At 37.2% G+C, this 25,556-nt stretch overlaps 1 protein-coding gene across 1 annotated transcript in view; it reads left to right on the forward strand.

Moving 5' to 3' along the window:
* LOC128864820 (neural-cadherin-like) overlaps positions 1-25,556 on the forward strand; it is a 154,428-nt gene that overhangs the window by 96,741 nt on the left and 32,131 nt on the right. Inside the window, exon 10 of the mRNA XM_054104576.1 lies at positions 10,522-10,711. Within this exon, the coding sequence (XP_053960551.1) occupies positions 10,522-10,711 (190 nt within the window). The remainder of the gene's footprint in view (positions 1-10,521; positions 10,712-25,556) is intronic.

Here is a 25,556-nt window from a genome sequence, read left to right on the forward strand (position 1 = left end):
TTTTTTTCATTAGATGAGCCGGGCCAGCCTATGCATTGTGTTGTCTGCGCCACGAAAGCTGACAGTAGGCATATACGCCACGTTTTTATTTTTTTTTAATATTTTTTATATATTTATTTTCCAACATAAACCGCGCTATCCCTTGTGGCATTTAGCAGTGGATGCAGCAGCAGTCATAAAAAATACTTCTGAGTGCACTTACAAGCGCAACTACAGTAACAACATGTGCTACAAAAACACTCAATGGCAGCAAGACTACTTATGAAAATATTATTACGACTATTAGTATGACGACAAGTCGTGGCCTCTTCTTGCCTCAGGCCAGTATTCATTCATTCTCCTATTAACCACAGTCACGCCACCGCAAATATGCTTGGCTATTTTTTGTTGCAGTAATGCACAGTTTCATACACATGCTTGTGTGTTTATATTGTTTTTGTTTTTTTTTTACATTTGTCGTTCTGGCCCACAGTCAACATCATGTTTACTTACCATTACCATTATCCTCTTTGGTGTATGAACACACGCATACACACCCACACAAGGATGCAGGAATACTATGCTCCTATGTGAATTGTTTTCATTGCATTTTTACGCGCACACAATTTACATGCTTACTTTGCAACAAGCAACAACAATAATAATGCGCTGCAATAGCAATAACAAACGTTTTCTGTTGTGTTTTGTTTTTTGTTTTTTTTTTTGTATTCTACTGTGTGCCATAATAGCTTGAACAAGGAAAAAAGCTTTGTAATAACAACACTACAGCAAGTAGGCAAACAAAGCGCATAAAGCCACAGTGTTGATGCGCAATGTGATACCGATAGTATAGTTTAGCGCAATTCTCTGTTGCGCAACAAAAAATTGTAGCTTTCATGTGAACAGGGAATTTGCACTTTAATGGTTTGGTTAGTTTTTTCAGTCCTACAAATTACTTGCAGGCAGCCTCCGTGGCGTATCTCAATGCCCGCTTGGCATATCAAATTTGTTGCTCTAAAGGTGGGTGCCGCCTCCGAATGGAGGATGGTTTTTATGCGAAACTTTTTCATAGCAGAAACACACTCGATAATTTGCTATTGCTTGCTATGGGTGAATCGGTATTTGAAAAAAAATTTTGTGTCATTTGATGTTTCATGCCTCCAGTGGGTGTTTCGAATGCGCGGTAAACGGTTGGTAGTCACGCACAAACTCAGAAGTACCTCTTTATAAAGCGGAGGCATAATTTATTATAACTTTGGACCTCTTTACGATGAAAAAGTCACTGTTTGGTGCGGCATTAGTGCGAAAACGATTATTGGACCGTTTTTCTTCGAAAATGAAGATGGTTAAGCTGTTAACGTCAATCAGGAGCGTTATCGCGATATGATAACCACTTTTGTGATGCCAATTATTCGTCGAAAGCGTATGAGGCAGTTCTGGTTTCAACAAGAGGCGCTCCACCACACACAGCTCGCACCACAATCTACTTTTTGATAAAATTGTTTCCTCGTCGTTTGATGACGAAAAATGGCGATTTTGACTGGCCACCGCGTTCGCCATATTTAACGCCACCTGACTACTTCTTGGGGGGATATTTAAAATCAAAGGAACTCAAGAACAACATCCATGAGGAAATAGCCGCTATTCCAGCCGAAATGTTAGCTAAAACTATGGAAAATGCTGCAAAACGGGAACAATACGCCGTACAGACTCAAGGCGGCCATTTGAGAGATATCATATTCAAAAAGTGATGTCAATAAATCTACTTGAACCAAATAAAATGATTACTATCGTCAACATCAACAAATTGTGTTTTTCTTTGATTACAAAAAAAAAAAAAACACATGGATCCGTCGAATATGGGCAACCCTGTAGAAGTTTACATTCAGATGGAATTGGTTGTATGTACTGGATCCGGGACTCGAAGAGTAACCAATTAAAAAGGTCATCAATTTAGTTTGGGAAATAATTTTTTTTCTTTTCAAAGTAAAAAAACGTGTGAAAATAATACAAAATCAAGAATCAATTTACTTTTGCCCGATATGACCACCTTTTGCTATGACCTTGAGACGGTCTAGAAACGAATGGCCAGCTGCCCGAATGTGACTTGCAGGTATTTTGGTCTACTCGCGAACAATGACTTTTTCAGCGCCTTCAGACTAGTGAATCTTTTAGTTCGGCCCTTGCTCTCCAAAATGGCCCAAAGAAAATAATCCATTGGATTCGCGTCTGGTGAATATGAGAGCCATTTTGTGGACGTTATGAAGTTCGGAACGTTGTGTTTTAGCCATTCTTGGTGCACTCGAGCTTTGTGAGACGGTGTCGAGTCCTGTTGAAACGTCCATGGTCTGCCACCAGAATGTTTGTCTGCCCACGGCTTCAAAGCAATCTCCAGAATACTTTCCCGATAATATTCCGTATTTACCTTGACGCCACGTTCGATGCGATTAGAGCGGCCCAAACCATTACCTGTTGCGGGTATTGCCTCCTGGTGGCCAATCGATGACTCAAATTCTCGTATGAGCGATCGGTCAAATAAACTCCATCGTTTTGGGAGTTTGCGAATTGTTCAATTTGAAAAATTATCTGGTCAGAAAACACAATGTTCGGAAATTGACCGCTTTCGAACAAGCGAAGCAACTCCTTCGCTCTCTCAAGTCTGACTTGTTGCTGCTTTGGTGTAAGATCATGCACCTTTTGGATCTTGGCTTGATTTTGAGATCATTTTTCAGTATGCGACTGATGCTACGGTCAGATATGTTCAATTCGTTCGCCATTTGATTGGCACTTCGTCGCGGATTTCGCTCAAGTCGTTTCTTCACTTTTTGTCATTTCACGTGGCGTTGCAGTCTTTTGATGACCACCACCATGACGTTACGCCTTGTTACCAGTATCATTTTAACGAGCTATGGTGTGATAAACAAACACTTTATTTACTTTAAGACGTTCGAGCTCATGAACAATCGTTAACGTTGTGATTTTCCAGCAAATATAAGGCAATCACACTATTACGTTTGAAATCCATTACTGATTCTCTTTTTGCGCGTTTACTCACAGCGAAATGCTCCCGTGCGCTTGTAAACAATCCTCTGAACTTTCATTTAAACAGCTAATAGACAGCTGCACGTGCATCAGCCCTGCGAGAAGTCTGAAGTTGGTTACACTTCGAGTGCCGGACTCTGTATATGTTTTTTTGACGTGATAACGTCTTATAGTTCTGCACGCACGAAAAAATGTGTCGTTATCTTGCTCAATGGTCGTTATCTTGCTCAGTCGTCGTTATGTTGCTCATGGTCCTTACCTTGCATGAACTGCAAACGAAAGCGCGGAACGAACGACAAAGAGCACAATCGGGCCCCGCGTTCGGCAACGTTTGACATCTGGCGCTCTCCTACTTGAGTGAGCATACATATACATATTTGTATTTGCATATGCCTTCTTCCTGTGTGCATGGTAATGAACCATTTCTCTGTTGAGAATAGGACGATGAGAGGAAAAGTAGAAAATATGAAAGGGAGTGTTTCGAGTGTAATGTTTCTTGAAAAAGTCAAATCGATGATGGTGCCTCTTCGTGTTGTTGACTTATTAACGTCTGATGCACAATCGGAAATGAACATATCTTTCCTGAATTTGATAAATGTTTCGTAATTTTTCACGCCAGTGTGGCGCTTTAACTCAACCTAAACCTCCTACCGTCATTGCTTAGAACTCGAAGTTTTTCGCCAAATTCGCTTAGCATTCAATGTGTTAAAAAGCAATGTATGTATGTTATTCAAGAGGATACTTTAGCTAATGATGGTCTTGACAAATTTCGGGAACTCGAGATTATGATTTAAAATCCCGACATTTTGGGAGTATTAAAATGATCGTATATTGAATGCCTAAGCACTTACTTTGCTATAAGTGAGCCATGTATGTATGTGTATGCAAATATTCATATACTACAAAACTTCTTCAGCCCATAAGAGGTAACCGAAAATGGATTAATGATACAATCCTACTGCCTACATATTTCTTATTGTTTTCTTTTCATTGCATTTACAAAGAAATGCTTCATTTGGTTTTTCAACTATTATCGGGCACATCGCATACGCTCTGACAATTTGTGAGAATTAACTTCAGGCAACCTGATAAATCGCTTATATATCAGTTTAAAATAATAGCGGTTAGACACCCACGTTGGAAATTTACAGCAGATACACCTCGATATACATCCGAGTACATGGCCAGAATCAAGCGTACATAAGTAAACACATAAGTAACAGCATAAGTGTCGCCCATATGTGTCGCCATTAAATTCACATTTAAAATATGCGCTTGCACGATCCACCACCGTACCACCGCCAACAACCGCGCAATTATTTTTTTTCGCTATACATGCAGCTACATACACACATACTCGCGCATAGAAATGTAATCGCTTGCATTCACACTTGTTCTTGATTTTTATTATTTTTTTTTTTTAATGTTGTCCGATTGTTGCTCACCCTTTACTTGTATTCAATTGCGTGCGTGTGAGGGTGTTTCACTCGCAACAACTTCGCGCTATTCTATGCGCATTTTGCGTGACTATACAGCTGAAATTGTCCATTAAAATATTTAAAATTCTTTCGAAATATTGTATGTTTGCAAATAATTTTATGCCAACAACTGCAAATTCATGAAATATCACAGAAAATTGCGCGGGGCCAGTGGTTTGCCGGGGTTGCACATGCACAAGTTGCCATACACTTGAATGCGGTGGAGCATTTCCCGAACACATACGCAAATCCAACACCTTTCGCTTACATACATATGAATGTGTATGAGCGGAGAGGGTCAGGTATTTAGGTATGTACAGGCACCCACACAACTACTGCAATTTTGTGATCAAGCCTCAGGCCAGCAAGTTGGTATGCGACATGTCGCTGCTCAAACGCCACTGCTCCACTTTCGCTGAGCAAACTACAAATGTATGCTCACTATTGCTGCGCTTCCAATTTCATCTACTTCATGCACCGCATACCTACATACAAACAACCACATGCGTATCTATGCAGTGACTATACAAACGCAATGCTCCGCATTTTGGCCTGTTGCTCTGCACTCTTGTACTTGCTTGCGAAAGAGGTCACACGCTTCAGGGCAGATTGCGCTTTTGCTCAAATATTTGCGCTTGAAATAGTATTCTCAATGTGTGTATGTGTATGTGTGTGTGTGTGTGTAATATATGACTAGATGGCAATACATGGATAGATGGGTGTGCGTGCTGGAATTGTCGATAGATGAGGACACAAGAAACTATTTCCAGAGCGATTTACTTAATTCAAATTAAATAAAATTTCAGAAATAGCAAATATTCAAATGATCAATAGAATAGGATATTCCATTCTTATTATTTTTTAACAATGTAAAAGGAAATACTTGATCGTCCCTTGATATTTGCTAGTCCCTGAATTAGATTTGATTACGCACAGCCAAACGATTCTCAAAGCCTTGAATAGCTTCACATTCAAGTCAAAAGTCCTAATAGAGTGTAACAATAACTCAACTAACTGGCCACTCATAATCAAGCCTCATTGATTTGGGTACCAGGACATGAGGGACACGAAGGAAACGAGAAGGCAGATTTTTATGTACCAAAAAAAGGGCAGAAGGGCTACTTATTGGACCAACCCCATTTTTCGGCTTTAACAAAAATAATATAAATCAGGAAACCAAAAAAAAGGATCCAAACTAAAATCAGGGAACACTGAAATGGCACAAGCGGCCTTAATCACTCCAAAAAGTTTTTAAACTTCAATGCCAATGGAGAAAAATCTTCCCCAACCCTAGAGAAAAAGAGCCTCATATTACTCTGTGGGATACTTACAGATCACTTTGCCTGTAATAAACACTTTAACACAATAGGATTATCTAGTACAAGATGATGCAGGATCTGCTGTGATGAAGAGTAGTCTATGGGACACTTAATCAACCAACTGTGAGGCATTAGGCAACAGGAGGTACAGAATCCTAGGCTCGTACCTATTAGAGGAGGAATACCTACAATTGCTTCCTCCTAAGGAGCTGGTTTTCGATTCCTCGGTATACTAAATAATTCTAACTAAATAATTAGGGGTGCACAATAGATCAATCTGGTCGCAGTGCATAAATGCTTTAGCCTACCCCGTGCAACCATTACCATTGCCATTAGATTTGATTTGGATTAACCGAAAATATCTTTGTTAGTTTACTTCGGCAAGGATTATGCTAAACTGGGCTCATGAAAACACTAGTGGAAGATAGGCTAGGTTTATCAACCCTTTTAAGATGTCCATTTCTTTCTTAATAAGCTTGAAAAAATTTATACAAAAATTTTGTCTGAAATTTATCCATTCTCAATACATTTGACTCAAAAATGGATCATCTTAGTCTAACACAGGATAGTCCAGTACAAACAAAGAATATCGTTGTTGTTGTTATTGTAGCAGCATAAAATTTCACATACCTATACGGGGAATGCTGCGGAAGTGACAGTGTTTGGCCGGATATAAATCCAGGTCGTTCCGGTTACGTAGAACCACCTGTCGTAGGAACAACAAAGTGTATTATAATATTCTTGTGCTCTTCAGATAATGGACGCTTATTGTATGGCGATTGATATCTAGTAAATGATGGTCACATGTTGTCCATGCAATTTGTTCCCTGTAATCACTTACAAGGTCCAGGCTTCTCAGCTTTCTATAATTCGGGTTTTCCTGCGTATGATTGTTGCGATTTATTAGAAGCTTCCCCAGTAGCTTTGAAATCGTTGGAAGGAGAAATATTTGGCGATATGATGAAACGTCGGTCACTGAAGTGTCCTGATTTATTACTTTGTTCAAATATTCGACATTTTTGACGTCCATTATTATCTATTCCGTTGCACTTTAGCATACATATTCAAATATTTTCTTATGAATTGCCATAAAAAACGTGTGGTACCGGTGACATTTACACAAAATTTCATTCAACATACATGCATAGCTTTTTAGTGGTATTTGAAGGGAAACATTTGCTATTAACGTTGAAAAATAAATGAGTGAAAACTAAGTAAAAAATTGTCTAAAACTCTTTGACACTGATATTTTTATTAAAATTGAATATGTAGGTAAATAAAGTTTAATAAGCAAACTTAGTTCTAAATTTATTAAAATTTGTCTGCAAACTTATTTATTAACCCAACCCAACTAGCATTTTTTCTTTTAATTGCATAAAGTATTAAATATTTCAGTAAATTTACGAAACATTTTTGAGGTGCAAGAGTGTGTATGTACATGCGTGAAAGTATGAGAGGTGTTGATCAGAGATCTCGGTGCTACAAAACAGAGTGTGTAGAGAACTGTACTGTAGAGCTGAGCTCAAGCGGTACACAACACGTGTGTGAGTTGGCAAGTGCATGTACATGCTTGGGAGTAAGAGAGAGGGAGTAAAAGAATTAGAGTTAGAGTTAAACTGCAGTCAATCGGTACACAACACGTGTGTGAGTTTAAAAGTGTATGTACGTTAATGGGAGGCAGAGACACAATGGTCATAGGCATCGATGCTGCATAACAGAGTGTAGAGCTTACTGATAAGCTGCTCGCAAGCGCTACACAACACTTGCGTTAGTTTGAAAGTGTATGTACGTGTATGATGGGAGTAAGAGAAAGGTTTTCCCACAGTTAAACTGCTGTCAAGCGGTACACAACACTTGTGTGAGTTTGAAAGTGCGCGTACGTATATGATCGGAGTAAGAGAGATGTTGGGCAGAGTGTACAGCTTCTGTTAAACTGCTGTTAAGTGATACAGAGCGCTTACTTATATAAAAGTAAACCTAACATAAAAGTATATGAAATTCGGTTATTTATCAAAACAAAAAATATTTGCTAATTAATAAGTTATTTATCACTAGGCAACTATTTTTAGTACTAAAAGTTATATTAGAAAACAAAAAACTCGGCGTTAATTTGAACCAGAAATTAAATATGTGTTTGGTTAGCTATTTTTAATATTAAAAGTTATGTTTATAATAAATTTGAATGTAGCCATATTGTATGTACATTCGAATATGCAAATGAAATTTATAAACTAAAACTATTTTACGTATTCAATTTAATAAAATAAAAGCGAGAGATTTTTTTTGTGCAAGCAGCAGCTAAACTACAGAATACGTTGAAATTTTAACTAGAAACATTTTTAAAATGACAACTAAGCTGTAGCAAAATATAGTTCAGTTAAATCCTACCAAAAAGTTGAACTACAACGAATATTAGGTTGAAATAATTATATAAAAATTTATTTGCAAATAGTAGTAAATTAGAACGCAAAATAGCTGCAAATAATTGCAAATATTTTCAACCATTTACAACTTTTACAAATATATGCCATAAACGCGAACTTTACCTAGCCGTTTCACACATACACCAATACACACACACACACATCATGCCCATGCAATTGGTAAGCAGCTGCTCCTCATACACACACACGCGCACAGCGAAATCCACCAACCAACTCATTAATTGGCATTTATAAAGGTTTTTTGTGTACATACACAATCATATACATACACCAGTGTGTACAAAGTAGATTGAGTCAATGCAAAATGTACATACAGGAAGAGCAACAAATGCGTGTAGAAAGCAAAAATTCACATTTAAAAGAAAATATGTACCAGTAAAAACACCCAACAAATAAATCACCTAAAAAAAAAAGAAAAAATTTAAATTAAAAAAAAAAAAACGATGAACACAACTCATTTACTCTCTCATCGCGCCATCTGTAATAAATTAAAATCCCGTCCTCAAAATTCAATTCCACTCGCAAATATATGCCCGTACATACTCGTATACTCGCGGGTATTATCCAAACAATTCCCTACCTTTGCATTCCTCGAGTTCATATTTCCACTTGATCCACCATTTACCGTGGAGCTTATAACTTTTGTATAAATTTTTCAACCCTTTGTTTTTTGAAATCACTTTCCCAAAACCACTTGTTTTAACAATTTTGTATTTTTGTGCGGCGTATCACTTGCGCGTGGCAATAAGTGAAAAAATGTCGCTCCCATGTGTTGCACGCCGCCCTCTTAAATATTTATGTTACTTTTTTTTTTGCTTCATTTTATCCAATTTCGTTTTTATGTGTTTGTTTGAAGCAGTTAACCGAATTGTTTGTTGTTGCTCTTTTCTTAAACGCAAATGAGCAACTACCTTTTGTGTTGCGCTTTCACCTGAAATTTTTACTCCAGCTTCCCAACCCTGCCCACGGGCACAAATACTTTTAAAATGGCAATTACATATTTTGATGCCCATTTTGCAATATTTTATTTAATTTTTTTTTGTTTTATTTTGTTGAATCACACATGTCTTAAGTTGGTCTGTTAAAAGGTACCGACTTTTTAACAAAAAAAAAAAAAAATTCTTAAAAAGTTTTCGCACATTCACAATTTACACTCTTCTCGTTTTCCAATACTCACATCTGATTTACGCACTTTTTCATATAAAAAAAAAATATATATAGATATATAGCAAATATATGCGCCATAATTTTTTGTATTTTGTTATGACGCATGTGCACTGATAAATATATATTACATACAAATGTTTCTTTGTTTTCTAAATAAGACATCAATAAAACATCTGTTTTTATAATTTTGTACTAAAAATTTAATTTTTTATTCAACTAAGTATTTTGTATTTAGTTATTTCCTGATACTTAGTTATTAATTAGACTTTAACACACATCTAAATTCGTGCAAATATTTTGGATACATTTATAAACAAATTTTTTTAGTGCTTCCTATGCAACACTCAAATGAACTCACAAGAAAATAATTTAAATCAACCGCCTCCAGAAAACTGTGCTGGTATGAAAATACAACCATTTGGGAGCAGTTTTTCATACCAACATCAACATTAAATAAAATAACATAAATTTACAGATACACCGGCAATTCTAATTCCAACTGACGAAGCAACGCGTACTCAGTAGTTTGCTCTAAAAATCTGTTCGACTTCCAGTAACTCTTGAAGCAAAAGAAAATGTTAGCCTATCATTCGGCTGCAACTATTCGAAACAATATTGGAATTTATGCATTTCTTGCTACTGTGAATGTGTACTTTCACCTCCAAATATTTCACTAATTCCGCGCATAATTTGCAAACTTGTCAAATCAGACAAATTTTTCGAGAAAGCGCTGAAAAAATATTAATTCAATTCCAATAAATATTTGCACGAATTTACTAAACATACAAGTATTTACCTAATAACAAGTCCAGCAAGCCAACAATGAAATATGACAAATAGAAATATATTTCTTTTTTGATTTTTGAAATGCCTCAAACACTGATTGGATGTTGGTTGTGTAATAATAAATATACACAATTTGTGCCAATTAAATGTTTTCCTTACCACTTTGTCATATTTCATGTCTTACTGCTCCTAAATGTAGTCCACTAATTTTTCTAATTCTTTTTCTTATTTGCCACATCATTTTGCCCAGTTTGCTAATATTTTCTTTTTTCTATGCTCAATTCTTTTCGACGCTCGCGCCATCAGTTCGGGTATTGAGGGCAATCCGACTGTGTTTTATCGTCTAATGCCCGGGTCCACTGCACAAACGAATAAGTTTCACACGTTTTATTTGCAACAAAGACCGGATAATGGGGATACGTGGGCTGATATAAAGGTGAATCATCCGCTGGACTACGAGAGTATAAAGGAATATAATCTAACAATACGTGTGGAGGTAAGCAAGAATTGAAAATTGTAGTTTATATTATTGTAATTTAGAAAGGAATTGGAAGTTTTTTTTTTTTTTATTTGAAAAGAAATGAAAAGCATATTTAAAATTAGTTTCGAATTAAAATTCGGAAAACAATTGAAAATTTTGTTCTACGTTAATTTGGTAATAATGGCATATATTTGCGTAAATTTCGGAAAGAGTTGCAAATTAGATTTATAGGGTGGGCCATGTAAAATTTGCTTTTTGAATCGGCTATAAAAAAAAAAACTAAACAATATTTTTTGAAACTTTTTTTAATTTTGAAGATTGAACATTGTCATTTATTAATGAAAAATAACATTCTTCAAAAGACTGACACGACTGGCTTTACAGTAGACCATTCGATCAGCCCAATTTCTAAGCACATTTTCGATTGTTTGGGCTCCAATTTCATGAATGGCAACTTCGTTTTCATGTTTTAAAGCATCAATCGTCTCTGGATGGTTCGCATTGCATTTGTCCTTAACGGCTCCCCACAATAAATAGTCCAACGGGCTTAAATCACAACTCCGAGACGGCCAATTGATATCGGAATTTCGACTGATTATTCGGTTTTCAGAAACGGTAGCTAAAAGTTCGAGTGTAACTTTGGCAGTGTCACAAGTTGCACAGTTCTGTTGAAACCAAATGTCGTCCATGTCATCCTCTTCAATTTTTGGAAACAAAAACTGGTTGAGCATGTCATGGTAACGCTCGCCATTTACTGTAACCGCGGCTCCTCGCTCGATGATGCCGCCAGACCAAAAACTCGTTGTGGATGCATTTGCTTCTCTACAGTAACGTGTGAGCCCCAAATCCGACAATTTTGCTTATTGACGTAGCCTCCGATGTGAAAATGAGCTTCATCAGAAAAGATGATTTTTTCGGCAAAAATGCTCATCTTCGGTCAAACGATTTTCTGCCCATTGAGCGAACCAAAAACGCATTGGATGGTTATTAGACTTGAGTTCTTGCACCAATTGAACTTTGTAAGCCTTCATACCGAGGTCTTTATGCAAAATTCTCCTCAAAGAAGTGCGTGAAATGTTGAAATCTTGAGAACGATGACGAGTTGAGGTTGTTGGATGTTCACGCACATTTTCGGCTACAGCAGCAATGTTTTCGGGTGTACGCACTCCAGGAGCACGTTCACGTGTTGTTTTATCCATTAACGATTCACTTTCACGAGCACGATTAACAAATTGATCCACAAATTGTCCTGTTGGCAAATCTTTTTTTTTTGATTTTTTTTTTCAAATTTTTCACAGTTTGAGTGGAAGACTCATCATTTAAATAAATTATGAACACATTTGACATGTCATTTGTGTTACCATTCTCAAAAAAATAGGTGCTTCAAAAAGCAAACGCTATATTGTAGTAGTATTGTGGGCACAATTATACGTTGATATTAATTTCTGCCAAAATAATCGTAATGGGAAAGCGATCTTGTTTTCTTTCTAACAGATATTGAATTATCTTTACATGTTATTGCAAAATAGATCCTAATATTATATAATCGTTTTCGTCTGATAATACAGAAAAATCGGAAACCTCCTTAAAAGTTGTCAAAAATTATGGGTAATGTGGCCCAGAGTGTTCGGGCCCAGAGTGGGCCACTAGATAAAATCACCAAAAAACAATTGTAAGAGTTTATGATGAGTCAACGAGTTTATTCATATATTTTCTTTGACTTAGTTAATGACCTTCTTGGTTGAGTATTTGAAAAAAAAAAGATTAAACTTAGGTAAATATAAATCCACATTTTGTATAGCAGACGGCCGCTGTAGCCGAATGGGTTGGTGCGTGACTACCATTTGGAATTCACAGAGAGAACGTAGGTTGGAGTCTCGGTGAAACACCAAAACTAAGAAACACATTTTTCTAATAGCGGTCGCCCCTCGGCAGGCAATGGCAAACCTCCGAGTGTATTTTTGCCATGAAAAAGCTCCTCATAAAAATGTCTGCCTTTCGGAGTCGGCTTGAAACTGTAGGTCCCTCCAACAACATAAAGACGCACACCACAAATAGGAGGAGGAGAACGGCCAAACACCCAAAAAGGGTGTACGCGCCAATTATATGTATATAGGTACATATAATAAAATAATGAAAGAAGTAGAGGGTTTTTCAATATGGGCGGGTAGATGTTGAAATGGAATAAAATAGCGTCTGCTGTGTGGCACGTAGCGCCATCCTGCTGGAACCACATGTCGTCTGGGTCCATATGGTTCAATATGGGCCATAAGAAATTGGAAGGGCCACCACGTCTACCGTAAAATGGGTGCAATGCGCGCAACGTTTGCGTTAATGAACACTCATTTTGATAATAAAGTTTTATCATTTGAATATTCTGTTCAATCGTGTAACTTGCCATTATGATTTGGCATAAACAACTGAATAATAAACAAAAGATTTGACAGATGTCACCAAAACAAAAAGGCTGCCCCAGGGCGCCAAAATCGATCCGCGCCAATTGAAAAATTCTTTAGTAGGAAAAGAAAAGAAGGATTAGGAAAGAGAAAACAAAAGTAGTAATTAGAGAATGTAGAGAGAAATTTAATGCAATCAAACACTTTTAAAGTAATTATAGACTTATGCCGGGAAGTTAAATCGGTTAAGTCCAGCCTTCACAGTGTCGGGTAATGAATTCCACACTTAAACAGCGTTAATGAAAAATAATCTGGATGATGCTAGGTAATTAAATGTTGGAACGATGAATTTGTTGTGTCTATGAGACCTTACTGGTATCAACTTCTCTGTCAGATAGGGAGGTGACCTGAATAATTTAAGTTTGCACAAAAATATGCAAATTCTAGCAGACAAATTATATACTATTAAGGAAACAGCCCAGTGACCTTGATCGCCAGGCAGATCAATCCCAATACATACCGCGTGGCGTTATAAAATACCACATTAAGTTTATGGCAAGATGTGGAGTCAAGTTTGCTGTACACCACCTCAAAGTAGGTACTGAGAGGCATAATTAGCTGGAGAACTAATTTTCGCATCGTTTTCTCTGGCGTGAATGTTGCAGAGACTCTCAGCTTACGCAATGCAGCATAAATATTCCCCACAACCCTATTTATATGGACAGCACAGGTAAGTTTTGTGTTAAGAATAAACCCCAAATTTTTTACCTCATCCATAAAGGTAAGGGAACTAGTAAACAATTTAGGGATATTGTCAACATGCACTACACTATTACTTATAGGTAAGACATATGACTTCGACGCGTTCGAACATAAAAATGCTTTCCATTTCAATTCAACCGGGCTATTCGGGTCATGTTCTTCGATTTCGATGTAACTGAAATATGTTGCTCTCTGGTCGAAATAATGAGACACGTATTTTTTTGTTCGCCCGAAAAAATTTTTTTTCAAGAGTTATCGGCAATTTTGTTTTTCGGCTCAAACTCTTTTGTTTTTTTAATAATATAAGACAATTTTTTTTTTAAATGCTCATAACTTAGTCAAAAATGAACCGATTTTAATAATTTTGGGTTCAAAATGATCATCATTACTTACACGAGCGACTTCATGTAGAAACATTTGCAAAAAAGTAGTTACAAATTTTTTATTTTGCAAAAAACAAAAAGTGCGAAACAGGTTTTTTACTCAAAAATTCATTACTCAAAAACAACTCATTTTAGCTACTGGGCATTCAGCTTAATTGAAGTTTGAGGTGTCCTCTTGATTTGGAAAAAGTTATAAAAAAAAAGAAATACTCTTTTTGAAATATTGAATTTCGAAAAAAATTCAATTTTTTTCTTTTTTGCTAAATAAAAAATGTTCAACTACTTTTTTGCAACTGTTTCTACATGAAGTCGCTCGTGTAAGTAATTACGATCATTTCGAACCCAAAATTATTAAAATCGGTTCATTTTTAGCTAAGTTATGGGCATTTAAAAAAAAAATGTTCTTATATTATTAAAAAAAAAAATCGAGTTTGAGCCGAAAAACAAAATTGCCGATAACTCTTGAAAAAAAAAGTTTTTCGGGCGAACAAAAAAATACGTGTCTCATTATTTTGACCAGAGAGCAACATATTTCAGTTACATCGAAATCGAAGAACATGACCCGAATAGCCCGGTTGAATTGAAATGGAAAGTATCAAAGAGTTTTCATTAGCCCATACAGAAATAGCAGACAAATCACTGTTTATTTTGACACATAAATCTTCAACGAGACCAGTACGACTGGACAAGTACAATTCTATATCATCAGCATACGCAGGGACATTCACATACTGACAAACGGTGAGAACATCATTGACAAAAAGACTAAATAAAAGGGGGCCAAGGATAGACCGTTGCGGAACACCAGTGTGTACATATCTAGGCTGAGATGTTAATTTTCTAGTTTTAACCTTCTGCGTTCTGCCACCAAGGTAGCTGGCTATGAGCTTCACCGCACTGTCTTTGACGCCGAAATAGTGTTTAAGCTTCAAACATAGCAACTTGTGATCCACTGTGTCAAATTCTTTAGAAAAATCAAGTAAACGAAGTAGAGTCAAGTCACCGTTGTTAAAACTAATTCTAATATCGTCTAGTATTTTAACCATTGCTGTCGAGCAACTGTGACTTTGTTTGAAGCCAGATTGTAGTGGAGAAAGTAGACGATTGTCCTGTACAAATGATGAAATTTGCGTCGCCATCAAGTGTTCGCAAACTTTGGAAAATGTGGGCAGTATGCTGATAGGTCTATAGCCACCAGCATAAATAGCAGTAGCCTGGTTTTTAATAACAAAACCACTTAGAAGGTTAATATTTGCTGTTCCGAACATTTTCTAAAGTAGAAAGTGTACAAAAATTCCCAACAGTAGTAAAAGCCTCAGTCAGAAAAAGGATTGCTGTGGAGCATTCTGAGAAGTTGAAAGGCTGTAATAGTAAGACAGAAGCTGCATAAAGTATTCAGCTGCCTTCTCCATCCTTATGAAAGATATTTCCATTAACAGTTCAGAGGGATAAAACCTAACATGGATATTAAGATACTAAAAAAGTAATTGTTGCAACTATGTGGGTCTCTGTAGCCACAGGAAGGATCTTTTAAAGAATATCCTGCTGAAATATATATTTGACCTATCCCATGATAACATTTGCGATTAAAGTGCAGGTTCATCTTGTTAATGTATGTAGAAAATATTTATTCTTTGTTTGATCAAATGTCATCACCTTTACTGTACTCTCGCTCTTTCCTAAACCATGGCTACAGTAGTTGTCAGGACTGCCCACTATCCCGTATATGGAGGCTCACATACAGCTTACGATAGGATTTGATTTCCAGATGACTTTGCATTGTACTTTTGCCAGTAGGGCCCCCTAACTGCTTCGAAGTCCAGCATGCAGGAGAGGCCACCATACATTCTTGACGTCTTTTAAGTTACATAGACAGGTTTTGTGTGTGCGAACTGCAGCTCAGTCAATCGTCGAGATGTTTGAGTTGGCAACTGGATTTAAATGAATGATTATCAGCATCGACTGTAGTAGCTAGCTTTCAGCTTCTTTAAAGCCAATGCTTCTGCTCAATTTATGGATTTTAAAGCATCATTAAAACAAAATTTATTATTTGAGTAATTGCGCGGTCACTGCTTTAAAAACTAATTGAGCTGCTGAATATGGATAATATATTACGCTGGATTTTTTAATATACGATGTATGTATGTATGTTATATGCATTATAAGTATATGTATGAGGGTGGATAAATAAAAATTGAAATATTTTCTACGCCTCCGAATGGAGTGGCTTATCTTCAATTATGCAAATTTTCTGTTGCTGTTTTATTTTCTTTCACTTTTAGCAGTCAATTCGCGCCGTACAGTTTTCGTGATAACGAATGCATACATAGTTTTGTGTATTCATGTCGAGTAGGTGGAATGGTGATTATTTACATATGTATATATGTATGTGTATATGTATGTATGCATTTTACCGGGTTAATTTTCAGTATGAATTTTTTATTAAATAATTTTCCTGGAAATCGCCATTGAAATAAGATTTTCTTTATTATATTTTGTTGTGATCTGTGGAATTCCATCTGCCTCCTCCCAAAAGTATGGAAAAGGGGGAAAAGAGACCCATATTTTTTTGTATTTCGAAATTGATTAATATTTAATGGCGCCGCTGGAGGTTTCAATTTTTTCGTAAAATTACACACATACATACATAATTGGTGTATTGGGCGGCCGCTATTAGAAAAATGTTTTTTTTATTGATTTGTGTGTTTCACCGAGATTCGAACCTACGTTCTCTCTGTGAATTCCGAATGGTAGTCACGCACCAACCCATTCAGCTACGGCGGCCGTAAAATTGCTATTGTTTAAAAACCAAAAAACTACCCCGTATGGAAAATGGGACTTGTATCTTTTTGGATGTTTCAAGCATTGAAGCGCAATAATTGTTTTTGTCTAATCAATCATTCATTACTTGGATGTATTTACTATGTACATACACTCATCGACAGTGTAATAGATGTGCAAGATTTTCACCAGTTTTGGCTGTTCCTCACTTACTTATTTAGTGTCTATTAATTTTGTATAAAAGTCTAACTTATTACAAAATCAAAAGTTATAGAAACCGTTTTTTCAAACTTTGTGCAAAAATTCTTAAAGCTATGCAAATTTTGATGGCCGCCGCTGCTGGCTCGAATAAATTCCAGCCGAGAGGCCCAATTTTCGACCACTTTTTGCAGCAATTGGGGCCGTATGTCAGCAATAACGCGCCGAATATTCTCTTCCAAGACGTCAATCGTCTCGGGCTTATCTGTGTAGACAAGCGACTTCACATAGCCCCACAAGAAATAGTCCAGCGGTGTTATATCGCATGATCTTGGAGGCCACGCCACAGGTCCACGGCGCGAGATAATGCGCTCACCAAAAGTTTCCTTCAATAAATCGATTGTTGCGTTGGCTGTATGGCAAGTGGCGCCGTCTTGTTGGAACCAAAGGTCGTCCACATCAACATCGTCCAATTCAGGCACGAAAAAGTCATTAATCATGGCTCTATAGCGCTCTCCATTGACTGTAACATTATGGCCGGCTTCATTTTTAAAGAAATATGGACCAATGATTCCCTCTGCCCATAGAGCACCCCAAACAGTGACTTTTTGAGGATGTAACGGCGACTCAGCAATGGCTTGTGGATTATGTTCACTCCAAATGCGACAATTTTGCTTATTGACATACCCATTCAACCAAAAGTCAGCTTCATCGCTGAACAAAATTTTCTTCGATGCGTCGCGCGAACCGAACCATTATTTTCGTAATAAATTTGCACGATTGGCAAACGTTGTTCAGATGTAAGTCTATTCATTATGAAATGGCAAGCCAAACTGAGCATAAATCAAGTGACAGCTGTTGAAAAGACCATCTACGAAAAAAGTAGTGCCAACTTGAAAACTTAACCTCTAAAAAAAACACCCTTTATTAGGTGCACAACTAAGTTCCCACTGTTTGTCAATAGATACCGCCAGCAGTGTGTGCTAGTCGATTCTAACATAACCTAAACGTCATAAACCAAGCTCAGACATATGGTAAACAAACTGCTTCGACACATTAGTTAGTGATTTTGTTTTGGTCTCATATACTTTTGGCTTTGTGAAAATGTCTGATTTTGGGCCGAATAATCCTCCTTTGCAGGAAGTGTTAATTTTCCTCTTTCATTCGAAAAAAACGACCTACCTGGAAACACTGAAATGGAAAATCCTACTCCACCCGCCATATTCTCCAGATATTGAGCCGTCCGATTATCACCTGTTGCGATCGATGGCACATGGTCTAGCTGCCCAGCAGTTCCACAGTTCCATTCATATGAAGACATGAAAAACTGGCTTGATCCGTAGATAGCCTCAAAATATGAGCCATTTTACCGCGACGGTATACGAGATCTACCAGAAAGATGGGAAAAAGTAGTAGCCAGTGATTGGCAATACTATCAATGTATCACTTGTAACCATTTTTTCTGAATGAAGGTGTATTCTCAACAAAGTAGCGAGAACCACCCAATAATGTTTGGTGATGTTTGAAAAAAAAAAAATGGTTTGCATGTTTTTTGTTGTATATCTACTAAGCTAAATTTTTATAAAAAATTTTAAATACAGTAAATATTTGTATATTCAAATAGCAAAACTGGTCAAAATGCCGCACAGCTTCAACTCTTTGTTCACAGCGTCTTTACTGCTGTTAGTCTTTGCGTAACCTTGTGCTTGAACTGCGCTCTTCACATAATGATCAAGACGATTACAGCCCGAGTAGGAAGAGGTGGCCAAAAATTTGGCAGCCAGTGATAGAAAAGTTTGCTATGGCCTGCTATGCCCAAGTCCTGCTCGATTATCGATTCTGTGAAAAGCTTTTTTTTGTAGCCAAACCACTCTACTATAAATATAAATTATCTTCTTAGGGATTTTTCGTGAAATATTCGAAGATCTTTCGTCCAGCTCTCGACACATCGTTGTGCTAGAACTTAAATACTTCCCCTTTCTACTGTCAATTTGCGGTTTTGGAGCCATAGTTATTAATTTAGATCTCTCTAAATGCTTTCCGCATTCACGTCGACGGTCGAGCGCACTACTCAGTTGTAGGTAAATACTTCCTCAATATGTACATTTATGGGTTAGATTGGCTACAGATAATTATGAGTTGCACCTTCATTATATAATGCACGTAACAGATGGCGCAAAATCAACTATCCAACTCAGTTTTTGAATAACTTCTGTACTAAATAAAAAAAATAATAATGATTTTGAGGGATGCAAATCTTTATTTTGACCTTTATGCGCTTCGTTGATAGCCTGTTTGTATACTGCAGATGAATAGTTTATAATGGGCGTACGAAGCCATTTGCAAAGACATTTAAATTACACCATTGCAAAATCATATTCTGTACTGTACTTTATTCGACGTGTTAGTGCGGACCTTGTTGATCCATATGCTCTGAAATTGTTATATACTTTCGAAGCTGGAATACGCTGTCTTTATTTGGAAACGACATTGTGCTTGTCATATTGGTAGGCTTGAATATATTCAGAAAGCTTTTGTGCGCTATGCTTTGCCTTCTCTGAATTTCACTGATCCAATTCCATCATATAAAAATCGGTGCTTGATCATTAAACTAAAAACACTACTTAATAGAAGGACTATTCTCTCCCTCACTATCGTTTTTGATTTAATAAGTGGGATGATTGACTCCCCATCGCTACTCTAGAAAATTAATTTCAATTCCTCAGCGACGCTTAGCTTATTTTCTGGTTGGGGATAGTTTGAACTTATTATGCTCCCAATGCCCCGATTTCGAGAACTGATAGAATTTTATTTGATTTCTAATCATATTGGCTTGGAAAAAATCACAGAAATAATCGAAATTGGGCGGCATGTTAGTAACCATCAGCATCGTCCAGGAACTAAAGATCGACCACAAAACATTTGAAACTATTTGCGCAAAGTTGGACTCAAAAAGAAGCTCGATGTTTGGGAGCCACACCAATTAACACCAAACAACATGTGGATCGAATTCCCATCTGCGAAGCCTTGCCCAAGCGGAATGAAATCGACCCATTTCATAAACCGATGGTCACTAGTGATGAGAAATATTGTACGAAACCGATCGTGGTCAATGCGTGATGAAGACAAACTGCAAGGCAGATTCTGCTGTGTATTTGCTGCGACTTGAAAGGAATAATTTATTATGAGTTGCTTCCGTATGGCCAAGCATTAAATTTAGATATCTACTATCAACAACTAGACCGTTTGAAGCTGGCGATTGACCAGAAACGGTCAGAATTGGCCAATGGAAGAGGTGTTGCGTTCCTTTAGGACAACGCAAGGCCGCACACACATCTGTAGCGACTCGCTAAAAACTGCGGGAGATTGGTTGTAAAGCTTTAATGCATCCACCTTTATAGTCCGGCCCTAGCGCCATACGATTACCAACTTTTTCGCTCAATGCAAAACTTCCTAAGCGATAAGTATTCGGTATCAAGAGAAAATTGTGAAAATCGATTACTAGAGTTGTTCGTCAATATGGACCAATATTTCTATGAGAGAGGTACTCTGAAATTACCTTAAAAATGGCAAAAATTGTACAACTAAACTGTGCATATTTGACCCAAATCCTACAATCAGAAGCATCTTAAATAAATGTTTAAATTTTCCGCAAAAATAAAGGCGGTCCTTTTTCTCCAAACTAATAAAGGGTGGTTAAGGTTCAAGGGCCGGTATTGATTTTGAATAAAATAGAATTTTTTTAAGAAATTATTATAATTTTTCTTTATTATGATAATATTCGTATAGCTCAATTACGCACAAAACAAAATATTGGCCAAATGGCCTCGGCGGCACACCTCCATCCGATGGTTCAAATTTGCGATGACTCTGACTGTCGAATTATCTCATCCTTTAGCTCTTGAATTGTTCCGGGCTTATCGACGTACACCTTTTCTTTCAAAACACCTCAAAGAAAGAAGTCCAACGGTGTCAAATCACATGATCTTGGCGGCCAATTGACATCCCCGCGACGTGAGATTATTCGGCCATCAAATTTTTCGCGCAAAAGAGCCATAGTTTCGTTAGCTATGCGACAAGTAGCACCGTTCTGTTGAAACCACATATCGTACACATCCATATCTTCCAATTCGGGCCATAAAAAGTTAGTTATCATCTCACGATAGCGAACACTATTCACAGTAACTGCCTGACCGGCCTCATTTTAGAAAAAATACGGCCCAATGATGCCGCCGGCCCATAAACCGCACCAAACAGTCACTGTTTGTGGGTGCATTGGTTTCTCAGCAATCACTCTTGGTTTATCATTCGCTCAAATGCGGCAATTCTGCTTATTGACGAATCCACTGAGGTGAAAATGTGCCTCATCATTGAAGATGATTTTCTTCACGAAGTGCACGAAATGCATTTTGATTTGAACGCCCGTTTTCATAATAAGCCTGAATAACGCGTTGCCCGATTGCGTATCTTTCCATCATTCAAATTGAGTTAGTCTGTAATTGAAAAACTACAAATGAAATGCAGAAAAAACTCTTAACGTTTAGGTGTGGTTCACATTCAACATCGGCCCTTGAAATTTAACCACCTTTTATTATCAACAACGAATACACAGTTACGGGGGGAGAGATGCGATTTTATCCGAGTTAAAAAAACTGAAAGATTTCAATGAATTTGACATTTTTTTAAGAATTTTTACCCAAAAGAATACTGCAGCGCAGAGTTTAGGGCCGCTTCCCAGTTATGCTGTGTTTTTTGTACCTTTAGACACCCAGCGAAGTTACATAATAGGAAGAGTGGGAGATATACGAGGGGGCCTTTTATATGTCGGGATTAGAGAACCAAAAACAAATTTTAATCATCAAAAATCACTTTATTGTTTTTCAAAATATTCTCCATGAAGATCTATACACTTTTGCATGTGTTTGAACAAATTGTCGAAGCACTTTCGCCACTCTGAATGAGGTACCTCCAAAACATGCATTCTGAATGCCGCAACCGCTTCTTCAGGTGTCGAAAAACGTTGACCTCTCAGTTTGCTTTTTACGTACGGGAATAAAAAGAAGTCATTCGGTGCCAAGTCAGGACTATACGGCGGATGATCCATTAATTCGATGGTTTGGGTACTCAAAAATGCAGTTGTTTGAGCCGATGTGTGAGATCGCTCGCATTGTCCTGGTGAAGAGTGATCCGTCTTTGGTGATTGGTTTTCCTAATTTCTTGGAAGACAACTGGCAAACAAATGGCTGTGTACCACTCAGAATTTACTGTTCTGCGTTGTTCTAGTAGTACGGTTGCGACATGTCCAGTTTTTCCGAAAAAACAGGCGACCATTTGCTTGGAAGTGCTTCGTGCGCGAACAACTTTTGTTGGATTTGGCTCATCTTGAAACACCCATACAGTCGACTGCTGTTTACTTTCGAGCTCATACGCATAAATCCACGATTCATCACCTCTCACGATGTCATAGACGTGTTTCGAAGCCCTGCGATCGTATTTTTTGAGCATTTCCTTCGACCAGTCGACACGAGCCTTTTTTTGAGCGATTGACAAATTGTGTGGGATCCAACGCGAACAAATTTTTTTGGCAGTCAAATGTTTATGCAATATTGAATGTATGCTGGTCCCACTAATGCCTAAGATTGTCTCAATCTCACGATAGGTCACATGACGATCTTGCAATATGAGTTCGCGCACAGCATCAATGGTTTTCGGAACAACAACTGATTTTGGACGACCTTCACGAAATTCGTCTTGGAGTGAGCTACGACCACGATTGAATTCAGCATACCATCGATAAACACTGGTCCTTGATGGAGCTTCATCGCCAAAAAATGAATTAAGTTCATCCGTGCAATGTTGCTGAGTTAATCCACGTCGAAAGTTGTAAAAAATAATCGCACGAAAATGTTCACGATTTAATTCCATTTGTGGACCGAGATGAATCCTTTAAGTTACTGTAAACAACGGCTCATGCTGCCGAGTGTTGCACGAAAAACAACTAAGCGAGTCCTTCCCTACTGTATCAGGCGTGAAGCAAGGCTGCGCACTCTCTCCCTTACTCTTCATAACAGCACTGGACATAGCTTTCGAAACTTATAACCGATGTGGTATAAACTGGAAAATGACTCAAAAACTTGGCGACCTATCATATGCGGACGACGTCGTTCTAATTAGTAACTCTTATAACGAACTACAAACAAGACTCTCCAACACAACAAACGACTGCTTAAAACTTGGCTTACAAGTTAATATAAAGAAGACCAAGTCTATGAGAATTAACGTAATCAACAACACAGAGTTTAAAAAAGACGGAGGACAAGTTGACGATGTAAGCAAATTTGAGTATCTAGGTAGCATCCTAACCCCCGATGGTGGTACAACGGCTGACATTCAGCGTAGGATATCCATAGCGACGAACACGTTTGCTGGGATGTCACGAGTGTGGTCTAACAAAGCGCTTAAAAGAGGCACTATAATCGGTATATTTAATGCTTGCGTAAAATCTGTGTTACTGTATGGCAGCGAAACGTGGCACATGAAACAAGACTCAACGAGAAAACTACAGGCATTCGTAAACAGATGCTTGCGACGCATTATCGGTATCTGGTGGCCACGTACTATATCTAACCCACGCCTGTGGCAACTGACGAACCAAAAACCTATTGAAAAGGAAATAATGCACAGAAAGTACAAATGGATCGGGCACACCCTCCGAAAACAACCCGATGAAATAGTCTACTCAGCCTTACAATGGAACCCGCAAGGCACTAGAAACAGAGGGCGTCCCAAAATGACTTGGCGTAGATGCGTTAACCAGGAATCCAAAAAGCCATTCAATGAATTAAAATTCCTAGCCAGCAATCGGAATATGTGGAAATCTTTTGTAGATAGACTAAGTTCTTAGTACATATACCTATATGTATTGTAACACCTGAACATGTCAATAATAATAATAATAATAAACAACACAAATAGCGCTGGTATTACAAAACGTTCTGAGTACGTAAAAGCCAAAAAATGTCAAACTTTGCGATACAGATGTCAGTTGCAAGATTGCAACACCAGGGTTGCCAAATCCGGACATATAAAAGGCACCCCTCGTAATAATCAAAATTTTCAAATCTTTGGTGACATTTAACATTTTTTCTGCGAAAAAAAGGAACACCGCCCAGAGTAGTGCTAATTTGTTTACAGAAACGAAAAGATTTATATTTGAAATAGAAGGTTTCGCGCTAAACAGCTGCCGATCATTGGCTTTTGTCGCATGCTTCTTATTCTTTAGCAGTGACAGTTCCGTTATTTAATAGTCACAGCTCGTATATGGGTGCAAGCGTAAAACGATTTATGGTATTTAAAAATCACAAACAGACACTCTTATACTATCTGTACGTGCATGTGTGCATATGTATAGGTCTTCAAATATGTATGTATGTATTTTACACGTGCGGCACATAAAATACAACTAGCAAATAAAATTGTTATCCAATGCCAAAAACGCATGTAAATAAAAGTCAAAATTTTACATAATCATGAAATATCACATAATAAATAAATTTCATTGTTTTACGTTGTCAACTTTAAATATTGTCAATAAATTTCAATAAATAATAAATAAATTTAAACAAAAGGAAAGTAAATCTGCAGTGCTGTAATTTTTTGTTCGCTTTCCTTCAAATGAAAAATGCATTTTCTGCATGAAATACTATAACTCAAATGCTTATTGTTATGTAAATATTATTATTTGATTTTATTATATCAGTCTTACATGGCTATATGTGTACGCACATACACACACCCACACAAATACGCATTATAATCAGACTGGAGAAATAAACATCTACAAAAACTGGCATATTTTAATCAAGTCAAACATTTATTCGCAATTCCAACATTCCGCACATCTTTTTCATCTAACTGCAGATAAATATACGCGTGTGTGTGATTATGTATGTGTATGTGCGGACATAATTGGGAAAATGTTTGACATTTGCATCGCAATTACGAAAGAAAATATTTACTTTTTCCTTCTGAAGGCACATGTGTGTGTGTGTGTGTATGCATACGCATCCATACAGTTGACAGTTGAAGTACTATCAATGTCAGATACAAATCTTATCAAATATTTAAGATGCAATTTATGGAAAGTTATCAAAGTAGAAAAAATAAATACAAAATAACTAAATGCTTACTAAGTGCACTTGGCAAACAAAACCAAACAGATAGTATGTGGCTAATTGCCCGGCAGAGTCGGTAAGAATTTATAACGCTATGTATGTATGTGTGGATGGGTGTGTGCTCACCAATTTCCAGTTGCTACACAAAAAGGAAACCACCAAAATC

Source organism: Anastrepha ludens, chromosome 5 (genome assembly GCF_028408465.1).
Source record: "Anastrepha ludens isolate Willacy chromosome 5, idAnaLude1.1, whole genome shotgun sequence".
NCBI classification, from domain to species: domain Eukaryota; kingdom Metazoa; phylum Arthropoda; class Insecta; order Diptera; family Tephritidae; genus Anastrepha; species Anastrepha ludens.